The following is an 11,950-nucleotide window of genomic DNA, read 5'->3' as shown; positions in this document are numbered from 1 at the left end:
GAACCTTTTTAAATACACAACAACAAAAATATTTTCCTTTTTTTCTCTTTGTTGTTTTGTATCTTTTTTTATTATATGTGTTTGTCCCATTTATGTTTTTGTTTAGTTTTTTCTTCTCCTTTTTATTTTCATTTTCCCATGCCTACGACACCTTATTTGGGATGAAATGTTGGGGAGGTGTTGTATTCCATGTACGAGATGGAGCTCGCCTTAAATTTTCACACACAAGCAACATGGAATCGAAGTAGTAAAGGTGATCCAAAAATAACCAGTGGACAGCAAACCGGTATAACCGGCAACCACAACCTAAAAATAGCAAATGAGCATGCATGCCATGAGCATAGCGAATAATTAAACCGAACACTTGTCCCCCCTGAACCGATGTGTATTTAAGGTTGGGCTCTGAAGCTCCTGGCCTGAAAAGGATCAAGGATCGAGAAGGATTCCACAGCCAAAATGGCGTTGAGGAACGTTGCGATGAGAGCCTTGTTGCTCCTGGCGGTGGTGAGCGTGGCATATGCCGCCAAAGGCAAGGAGAAGAAGAAGGAGAGCGCAGATGGTCCGGCGGCGTCTGGTCCGGCGGCATCTGGTCCGGGCGGGGAGTACGACATCACCAAGCTCGGCGCCAAGCCCGACGGCACAACGGACTGCACCGAGGTACGTACGTGCTGAAGGAGAGAGAATATAAGAATGATGATGGATCGATGGATCATGTGGTGGAGTGCATTGCAATTGCATGCAGGCGGTGGAGGAGGCATGGGCTTCGGCATGCGGTAGCACCGGGAACCCGACCATCATCATCCCCAAGGGTGATTTCCTGACTGGAGCTCTGAATTTCACGGGGCCGTGCAAGGGCGACGGACTCACCATCAAGCTGGAAGGCAACCTGCTAGCTTCCAACGACCTGGCCAAGTTCAAGTCTAACTGGATCGAGATCATGCGCGTGAAGAAGCTCTCCATCACTGGCAAAGGCAACATCGACGGTCAGGGCAAGGCCGTCTGGACCAAAAACAGCTGCCAAAAGAACTACAACTGCAAGATATTGCCAAACGTACGTACGCGTGCATAACATTATATAGTAATAAATTATATATACGTGCCTATATTTCTTTTACTATTATTGAAGAAATGCTGTTATATTCTTGCGTACGTAAATGTATGCATGCAGTCGCTGGTGCTGGACTTCTGCGACGACGCGCTCATCGAAGGCATCTCTATCATCAATTCCAAGTTCTTCCACATGAACATCTTCCAGTGCAAGGGCGTGACCGTCAAGGACGTGAAGGTGACCGCGCCCGGGGACAGCCCCAACACCGACGGCATCCACATGGGCGACTCGTCCAATGTCAGCATCATCGACACCACCATAGGCGTTGGCGACGACTGCATCTCCATGGGCCCCGGCACCACAAAAGTCAACATCAGCGGCGTGACCTGCGGCCCAGGCCACGGCATCAGCATTGGCAGCCTCGGGAGGTACAAGGACGAGAAGGACGTGACCGACATCACCGTCAAGAACTGCGTGCTCAAGGGCTCCAGCAACGGCCTCCGCATCAAGTCGTACGAGGACGCCAAGTCGCCCCTCGTAGCATCCAAGATCACCTACGAGAACGTCAAGATGGAGGACTCGGGCTACCCCATTATCATCGACCAGAAGTACTGCCCCAACAAACTTTGCACCTCCAAGGGCGACGCCGACAGGGTCACCGTCAAGGACGTTTCGTTCAAAAACATCACCGGCACCTCCTCCACCCCCGAGGCCGTCAGCCTGCTCTGCTCCGAGAAGAAGCCCTGCGAAGGCGTCACAATGTCCGACGTCAAGATCGAGTACTCCGGCAAAAACAACAAGACCATGGCTGTGTGCTCCCACGTCAAGGTCACCGCCACGGGAGTCGACAAGGCCAACACATGCGCCGCCTGACCCATGACTCCACGGTTGAAGAGATAACAAGACCGCAAGAGGCACTTTCCTTCTATTTTGCGCGACATGATTTCTTTTCTCGGTATGTCGATTTCCGAATCCACGCCAGGAGATCGTCCTTTAGTTTTCTTCCTAGGTTGACCACTTACCTTTATATATATTTATTAGCTAACACAAATATATGTACGTGCCGGCTCGGAGCCACTTGATCCATATACTTTTGACGATTTTGCCTTTTATTTGTCTTTTGATTTTTGTGCCGCTAAAACCGGTCAGTACCAACAAAGCTTTTTCTAATGATCTTGAGATTTTATTGAGTATCTGGTTTCACGTGTTGCAACTATTTAGCCTTCTCATTTACCTTTAAGGTTTGCAGAAATAGGCATGAATTGAGTCGAAGTGGTGGTATCAAAATTAGTAGTTGTTACTTATGAGATAATTCACAGACTGGATCAAGACATAATGAGTTTGTTCCCAAGACAAAATCGTCAATGCCTAGGACAAAATTTAGTGCAAAATTATCTATGAACAATGCGCATGCAAGGCTTCTCCTCAAAAAGGTGGACCTGGATTCAAAAATTTTCTGAGAGTAGAACATGTTAATGTGAAACAGAACAATGATGTCGGAAAATTCTTCCACACTCATAAGTAGTTGAGACAGTGTGGTATATTTTTCCATTGTTTGTTAACATCTGGGTGGATATGCTTGCAGCTATTACTAAGTGAGCTAAGGATTGTTGGCCAGATTCATGGGTCATACCCCATTTGATTTATGATGGCCTTTTTGGTTCCCTAATATGCAGATGATATTGTGGTCATTCTGGGATAAAATACAAATCAATAGTTGAGACTCGGTAATTTTTAGCAATTATTGTTACACATTAAAACAAACTTTGTTAGAGACCTAGAAATATTTTTATTTAAATTAGCAAGATTTGTTAATGAGCAGTTGAAGAATTTAATGGCAACCTGTCTGAACTGCTTTGTTCTAATATTGCCACCTTCCATGTGCTTATCTCGGGAATCAAACAATTATAGGAAATTGCAGTAAATATAGAAACTTATTTATGAAAGTAGAATAGTAATTGGTTGTTGGCATGGATTAATATGTTGGTACTAAAATTGATAGGCATGTGTTTGTGTTATAAATAAAAACTTGCACCAACTGTCTTTGAACGTAATAAACTGGAGGACTGGATTCTTTGCAATTGTTTTGAGATATTGAGGGAGTAATAGATAAATATGTCGATAAAGCAGTTTGCACTAATTAGTGGTAAAATGTTATTAAATTTTATGGTACCATACTCTTTCTTCACTAATAAAAATAAGTTGGGAACTTAAAGTATTACACTTGGATCAAAGTTGAGGGGCAGTTGTAAGTGGACCAATCCTGTAGGTTTGGCCAGGGACACGTAACAGGCTTCAGCTTCACCAAACTATACCCCTCGGAGTGCATTGACTGTATGGATTTTCTGAATAGAGCGTTAGGAACTTGCAATAAGTATTTGAGTTGTTCATGACTAATGTTGAGTTTGAGATGTTTATGTGTTTCCACTTTTATCCATATTGCTAGCCTCTCAAGTATTGAGCATTGCTTAATTACTCTCACCTTGAGACATGGTGCATGCTTCGTTGATACATCCAAACCCTATCGGAAATCTTCCTTAAGTTCTCCTACACATAAACACCTATCTTACACACAACAACCATCATACCTACATATCATGACATTTCCATGTCATTCTGAGATATATAGTCATGCGGCATCCATCATTACATTACATGACAGGACTAATGTGATTCTTAACTATCATTTGCCTTGCATGATCATATAAATATGACATGATATTGATTTGGCAAGACCATTGTTCTTTATTTCTTATATGCGATGATATACCATTGCGCATCCTGGTATACCGCCGGAGTCATTCATTAGAGTTATGCATCTTGTATAGCATTGATTTGAGTTATGCGTAAAATAGAAAGTGCATTGCTCATATGTATGTGTTGGCTCGGAGCCACTTGATCCATATACTTTTGGTGATTTTGGCTTTTATTGTCTTGTTGTTTCTTATGTTGGCAAACCCTGTCGGCATCAACAATTTTTTTATCTTGAGCTTTACTGAGTATCTCGTTTTCACATGTAGCCACTCGTTAGCCTTTACTTGCAGATTCGCTACTCAACAATGGTCTACTAACTTCCTTGTCGAAATGCTTACTTCTAGAGGCTTTGGTAATGAATGGATTAGATGGGTCCTAAGTACTATTCAAAACTGCTCCTTTTGTGTTATAGTTAATGATTGTAATGGACCTTGGTTTCACTACAAAAAAATACACTTCCGTGATGACACGTGTTTGTCACAGTAGGTCACGTTTTCTGTCATGCATGTACATCCATGATAAATTTATGACAGAATCAAGATAGTCATACCTGTGCTGTCGTAGAAGTGTTCCATGACACTACCAAAGTTATAATCACGGAAGTGTCCACTTCCATGACGATAAATCGCGTGTCACAGAAGTACTTTCATCAAGGGTGACCGATATGTGGCATCCACCGTAACGGAACGCCGTTAAGCTATCGGGCCCGGTTTTGGATCCGATAACCCGTTAATAGCCCCGACCAATGGGGATTTTCCACGTGTAAAATCATCATTGGCTGGAGGAAACACGTGTCGGCTCACCGTTGGGACAGATGTCATCCACTCATTGGACCCAAAGCGCCTATGATACGTCGACACGTGGCACGGCCCAATAGAGGACCATTCCTGTGAAAACACCGGACCATTTGACTTGGTCAAAAGGTGGCGGGCCGGCCCACGGCAAGCCTGTTAACGGCATGTTCGCATATAGCCCATTTACAGCCCGCTAACCCAAGGCCCGTTTATGGCCTATCCGAATTAGGCCCAGTAGCGTCATCTGGGCCATTCAATATAATTCCAGCCCGTTTTAACTTCCAGCCCATGTATGGCCCATGACATCTTTCGGCCGATATGAGGCCCTTATTACTCTCGGCCCATTAACGGCCCGTGGTAAAACTGGCCCGTAATGAACAATGTATCACTTTATACCCATTAACGTCACGTGGTGAAACTGGCCCGTAATGAAAAGTGTATCACTTTATGCCCATTAATGTCTCATTATTCCGTTGGGCCGTTTCCAGCCCATGTTATCTTTCGGCCTTCTCGGGACCCATTTATTCTTGCGCTCATTTCCACATTCGTTTACTTACGGCCCGTTACTGTCATTTTCTGCTTGTGGGCCAAATTCAGCCCGTGGTTACAGTCGGCCCGTTTGGGGCCCGTTAATACGTTGGGCCGTTTTCATAGCGTCATCAAAATATGGCCGATTAAAGACGACCCGTTATGGTCGGCCCATGAACGATTTCAACTCTAGCCCATTTACGACCATAATGTGGTCTGTTATTGACCCGTGTTTGGCCAACCGATCATACGCCCCGTAGAAGGCCCAATGATGATACGGCCCATAGAAGGCCCATTGTGACTACGGCCCGTATAAGGCCCATTGTTTCTACGCCACGTAGAAGGCCCATTGTTTCTACGGCCCTTAGAAGGCCCATTATTTCTACGGCCCGTAAGAGGCCCATGTTAACTACAGCCGGTGGGCATCAAAGTTCGCCACCAGTGCAAATATAGGGAACACCCTACACTATACAAAAATGGCTTGCTGTTTTCTTCAGCCGGTGGCTGCACGTTAAGAAAAAAATTTGTATCGCACCAAAACAAATTACAACTATAAAACAAAAGAAAGGTTGGCATAAAAGTTAACAGTCTAGCAAATAAATGCACCACCAAAAGTTCAGAAGCTCAGTTCATTTGACCTGACTGTTACGTTTTCATGTTGTATTGTCCGACGGAGCACCGTAACCTTCGCCTTCAGTTCTCCTAGGCTCCTGAAAAACATAGCAAATGTCTGATAGTCTGGTTTTAAAACCATGCATATCTTGACAACATCGGACAATGTCTCTCCTTGTTTCACAAAGGGTCTCTGTTAGGGAATGTACTTGTGTCTGGAGCGCAGATACAACATTGTTTTGAGATTGCATATCTTGATCATGAGGCAGTTTTGAAGAGATTGCCTTAACAACCAAGCCAGTATTACGCAGGAATGTGCTTTTGGCACTGTTAGTGGATAGGTACTGACCCACTTCAGCAAGAGCTGGCATTACGGTTATAGTTGCCTCGCCACCTTCAGAAGGTGGCGGTTCCACCATTTTTTCCATAGATCGCTGAAAAGTTATGGTTTTACATTAGTAGTACCAGAACAAAAGATATTAAGGAGGCAGCAAAACCAAACAAAATAGCTTTGGTATTTATAAAGAACTTATTCTGGTGAACCCATGTAAAATAATAGTTGCATTTTATTGCAAAGTACATAATAAAACAAGGTTCCAAACATATGACCATGTACCATCGCTAATGTATTGTCTATTTCTTCACATTGTATTGAGGGCTAAGGATAAAGAGACGAAGTTTATAATACGGTAAGCATAGTATGACATCATTCATATCACAAAACAACTAAGAACAGACAAACAGGCAATTGTAACATTGTGTGGGCAAGTCTAGCACGGAACTAGATTACAGGTCAAGATCAAAGGAACATCACTCCTCTCTTTTAAACCTTGTAAGGTGCAATGATACGCTAAGACAATTGTGTATAAAATTGAAAAGAGTAATAGAAATTGGCTGCAAACCATGCAGTTCAAGGCACAAGTTAGAGTAAGTAGTAGTTAAAAGGCATGAGGATTAAGGACTTACAACAGCGGCTTTGACTGGTGTAGTCATGCCCTTCTTCTTGCTGCTGTGACAGTCCTTGAAGATTTCCACAACATTTGGTTCAGGTACTTTTTGGTCCTTGTGGGCTTTCCTCTGCATTTGGAACAAGTCAATATATATCTGATAATATGGTACAACGAAAAGAGTGAAACAACAGCTAATTACAAGAGCCTCACAGTGTGCAATATAGCTATGAGATCCTGTCGTCTGTTGGAATTTCACTTTCGTACGGTTGGCCTTGTTCTTTGAACAGTTCACCTACAAGAAGATAGATTTGTGTGGCACTTGCGTAAATAGGACTTCAACATGTGATCTGATCACATATATATAATGTACCTGATACTACGGATCGGAATAGTGTTTAACGAGGCCTCTCTAGTCTTCATCAGATATATTTTCCACTGGAGATGTTTGGGCAAGTTCACTGTTAGCCTTGCCTTCAAAGTGAGTTTTCCTCAAGTTATACCGATACTGTCGCAGAGCAGACTTGAAAACATGGGTGCAAGCTTGTCTGGTTGCATCATCTTGGCTATCCAACTTGAACCTCATCTATTGAAAATTATGGGAGTCTCATAATCAGCAACCTAGAAAGTATTGGACAGAGAAAGACGATATTACTAGTTTCCATACATAACCATACTTACAGATAAATGGTCGAGGAAGGTGTTGAGCTGGGTTTCGTCTTTGTCATTCCTGTACTGAATCCATGTTGGGAGGATATGTACATGACACCTAACAGCAACCGCTGCCTCTGATACTAACTTGGCTGACTCTATAGCATCACATGGCCTTTTTAAACCCGCCTCAAAACGGATCTCCATTCTTCCTCCTCTAGATTTAGTTAACCTATCGAGCATTATCCCTGATGTTTGTTTCCTCTTGCGCCTAGGTGCTAGTACAACAAACATAGGAAGTGTTAGTGTACATCAAACTGTGAGACTACATATAAAGAAGCATGCAACTGTAACTTGACTCAAGCAACTACCTTCTTGCTGTTGAATCTCACAAAGTTCATCTGATCTTGCCAACTCATCTTGTGTCAAGAGTGCTTCGAAAGTAGTGTCAGGTGGCAAGGGAGCTTGGGAACATGCTGCTAGCTGAGTTGACCAACGAGTAAATCATGCAGCTGGTGGTACTGTGGAAGGTGTTGCAACAACTAGGCTTGTCTCTACTTGTTTGGTGGCAGCTATTTGTTTCTGTTTGGCTTGTTCTACAGCTCGTGTAGCACGGGATACCCTGTCGGTACAATTTTCCGCTGGACTTTGACCTTCTATTGCACCATTAGTACCAGCAGAATCTGCAGGATTGTTCCGCTTCCCTTTCCCTGTCGTTCTGTCTTGCTTCCTCTTTCTTTGTGCCATGTTAAGTCAAGCTGACAAGAAAAACGAATAACAATTTAGTTCTTCAGAACAAATGTACTTTGATGTAAGAACATGGTGTGATAGACAGATATTGTATGTTCTAGAAACAGGAACACGTGTCTTAGTCACAAGTATAATGTGTAAAGTAAGCAGATGAAATTCAACAAAATTAGAAGCAATACAAGCTAGACATCATACATAACATGCAAGCACATATAACAGTGCCAAGTTAGAGGGATCACCTGTGATGGTGCACTAGGGGAGACGTGCTCATCACAAACACAGCTACGCTGAGTGTCTATGCATGTGTTGTCTTGGAAATCATCTTGGGGGATGGAGGAGTAGAATCTGTAGAGGCCCTCCATTTCGAAGGAGCACCTTCATCCGCTGCCTTGCTCACTTCCTTCCGCTTTATTGATTTTGAATTGTCAAGTAAAACCGACAAGAAAAAGCAATAAAATTCAGTCTTCAGAACTCATTCATGCATGACTGACAATCACTACATTGATGTAAGGCAAACACATGATTCCAGGATGGAATAATACAAAAAACAGGATGGCATGACATATTCACAACTGTTTGTGTAAACTAAGCAGAAACCATTTCACCAAATAAGAAGCAATGCAAGCTAGACACCACGTGAAATATGCAACCAATATGACTCTGCCAAGTTAAAAGTGTCCCATCATAAATGGAATTTCAACAAATTAGAAGCAACGCATGCTATAAATCATATCAAAGATGCAGCTAATATCACACTGCATATACTGAAGGTGTCGTGGGTTTGTCACGGCAGATGTCCTTGTGAAAGGACTTAGTCGTGGAGCCATCACTACGGGTTAGCTTAAAGGGGTTAAACCGGACAAGGGGACACGGGGAGTTTTATACTAGTTCGGCCCCTTCGAGGAAGGTAAAAGCCTACGTCTAGTTGTGATTGGTATTGCTAGGGTTTCGAAGGCCAGGGAGCGAATCCGCTTTGTCTGGCTCTCGAGTTGTTGTCTGTCCCTTAACCGCTGCCGGGTCGTCCCTTTATGTACATAGGTTGACGCCCGCCAGGTTACAGAGTCCCGAAGCCGGATCATAAACGTATCCAGTTCGGTCTCTATCCTTCCTATCTTACAATACAAGTTACATGACTAAGTCGGTTTACATTTACAGGCTTTAACTCGCCTTTGGGACTTGGACCTCCATGAAGCACCATCATCCTTGCATATTCATGGGCTTCCAATCTTCAAGTAGTCAACCCAGCTACATAAGGCCGGTTTACCTCCAGTAGTAATATTCCCAACATTAGGCCCCAGATTGGTTTGAACTTGTTCATGTCAATCTTCTACACTTTAGAAAAAATCTTCCCTCATATCTTCACCTTGATCTTGTAAGCCGCCGTGACATCATACTTCCAGATTATGGTAAACCGCCCTGACGTCATCTATTCGTTGAAGCTGAGGATTACCTTCATTAATGCATATCCAGTCATCGAGGCGACACCATTATTAATTATCCATTTTTGTGCTCCTCGATTCCCGCACTTGTCGTTTTATCACCTCGCCTTATAAATAGGGCCACGGGTCCTTATCATTTTCCCCTTCGTCTCCTTCGCTTCTTCTTCCTCGCGACTCCTCTGCCTCTGAGCGTCGCCGCCGTCACCGAGCTGCTCCTCTGCTTCGGCAAAGGCCGCTGCATCAACCTGATCGTTACTAGAAAGCCGCTGCGCTCCTCCGTTGCTTCATCAACCGCTGTAAGTCCTTTCCCTCCCCCCCTTATAGATCTGTCTAGGGTTTCCTTTGTTCTTCGCAGTTCTTGAATTTCATCGGGGCTTCGGTGCTGTTCTTCCCTGTTCCTCCTTAGTCTATGATTAGCCACCTTATACTTAATGGTCCCATGCCATGGCCAACCTTCTGTTACCACCACCAACCCTTATGCGCAAAAGAAACTGATCTACTTCTTTATGAACTGCTTCGGGACCAACCCTTTTTCCTTTTAGGTCTAAATCTCTTTATTTTCCCCATCTTACGGTAGATCTAAAACTTTCAAGTAATCTTGTGAAACTTGTTTTCCCTTACTTGCCTTAGATCTGTACCTTCCACATCACACAGTCGGTTTACCTTTATAGTTAGCAAGCTATCACCTACCATTAGTCCCCTTGTAAACCGACAAACTCTTTTTACCTTCATTGTTATACTCTGGTTCAACAGCATGTGCAAACCTTTGTTCTGATATTGTATTGCCTTTCTGTCTTATCTTAGATCCGAAATTGTCATATGTCTCTGTGAAATCTGTTTCTCCTCATACCAACATAAATGGTTTTAACCTTGTATAAGCAATCTATACCATTAGCCCTCTGCTAAACCGAAGGAGTATTTGACCTTCATAGCTATACTCCGGTTTAACAGTGTATGAATATTCCTATACTAGTATTATCTTTAACTCCTGATTGCATTGGTTTCCGGTTTATACCATTTTGCATATCAGTACGTTCCTTACTCCATTATATCCTGCATATTATCATCAAGGATTTATAAACCGGCTTTTCATTTTCAGTTTGTTCGTTTCATAGTGGCCAAACAATTCACCGCTTGCAACTGGGCTCGTTCCTGGGTCACCGAGGATTAGTTGAATGATATGGTCAGCATGGGCTCCCTGCCTAAGAAGGCTGAAATTAAATGGCAAGCTCCAGGAACAAAAAATCCTCCGACCCCAAGGCAGGGCGAGGTGGTGGTCTTTGTTGACCACATAAGCCGTGGCTTCAAACCGCCAGGGTCAAAGTTTTATAAAGATGTGCTTGCCAGCTTCCAACTTCATCCGCAAGATATTGCTCCCAACTCGGTCTCCAATTTATGCAACTTCCAGGTCTTCTGTGAAGTATATTTACAAGAAGAACCAACTGCCGAGCTATTCCGGGACTTCTTTCATTTAAACCGGCGCACCGAATTTGTAAACGGCCCCAAAACTGAACTTGGGGGTGTCTCAATTCAAAAACGGAAGGAGGTTGAATTTCCTCATGCCAAACTGCACAGCCATCCAAAGGAATGGAACCAAACTTGGTTTTACTGCAGAGATACATCACGTGAAGATGAAAATCCCCTCCCCGGCTTTCGTGAACACAAACTATCCAACACTCACCCAATGCCACAACGCCTAAGCTCTTCAGAAAGGGCGAAATACGCTCCTCAACTCGCCAAACTCCGGGCCTTTATGGCGAACGGTTTAACAGGCATGGACTTTGTGCGCTGTTGGATATCCTGGAGTATCTTGCCGCTAAGCCGGCGTCCCGGTTTAATGTGTGAATATACCGGTGAGTTTGACGACCCTCAACACCATTGCAACATCCAATTATCTGAGGAAGAAGTTACTGAAGGTGTAAAGAAGATTCTGAATGAATCGGAACTGATCTGTACTCAAACCGGTCTGAGTCCCGTATATGCCAAGAACAAACCGCCTACTGTAAGCATTATACTTCCCCTTCATCTCTAATATTTTTTGCTTATGCAACCTATAACCCTTCTTCTTTGTATATAGGGTGATGACCCCTTCTAGAAACGGAAAATCATAGAGAAAGCAGCAAAGCCAACTGGAGACAAAGTGGTCAAGCCATCCCGCCCAAAGACCAAAGCCGTAAAAGGACGTCAAAACAGAAAACGGCTGACCGGATTAACATGGAGCTTGATGATGATACTGATGATCCAGAAGTTGAGGTAGAACTTGACTCACTTGGCTCTCTTTTCATGCATCTCATTAACAATGATCTTCCTCAGGAGGACGCAGAAGCTAGTCAAGCCGATGATGTAGAGGTAATTACCCTTTCCTCCGGTTCAGACTCTATGCCAACACAAAAATCCTGCCAAGCAGTCCGGAAAGTAAGCTTTTCT

At 43.5% G+C, this 11,950-nt stretch overlaps 1 protein-coding gene across 1 annotated transcript; it reads left to right on the top strand.

Moving 5' to 3' along the window:
* Positions 1-428: 428 nt before the first annotated feature.
* On the top strand, positions 429-1,921 carry LOC125525148 (exopolygalacturonase-like). The gene is made up of 3 exons (XM_048690167.1): positions 429-657; positions 743-1,051; positions 1,169-1,921. The coding sequence occupies exons 1-3, from the start codon at positions 457-459 to the stop codon at positions 1,919-1,921; spliced, it is 1,263 nt and encodes a 420-aa protein (XP_048546124.1). The 5' UTR covers positions 429-456.
* The last annotated feature ends 10,029 nt before the right edge of the window (positions 1,922-11,950 follow it).

Source organism: Triticum urartu, chromosome 7 (genome assembly GCF_003073215.2).
Source record: "Triticum urartu cultivar G1812 chromosome 7, Tu2.1, whole genome shotgun sequence".
In the NCBI taxonomy this organism is placed as follows: Eukaryota; Viridiplantae; Streptophyta; class Magnoliopsida; order Poales; family Poaceae; genus Triticum; species Triticum urartu.
This window is presented reverse-complemented; position numbering and strand designations above follow the sequence as displayed.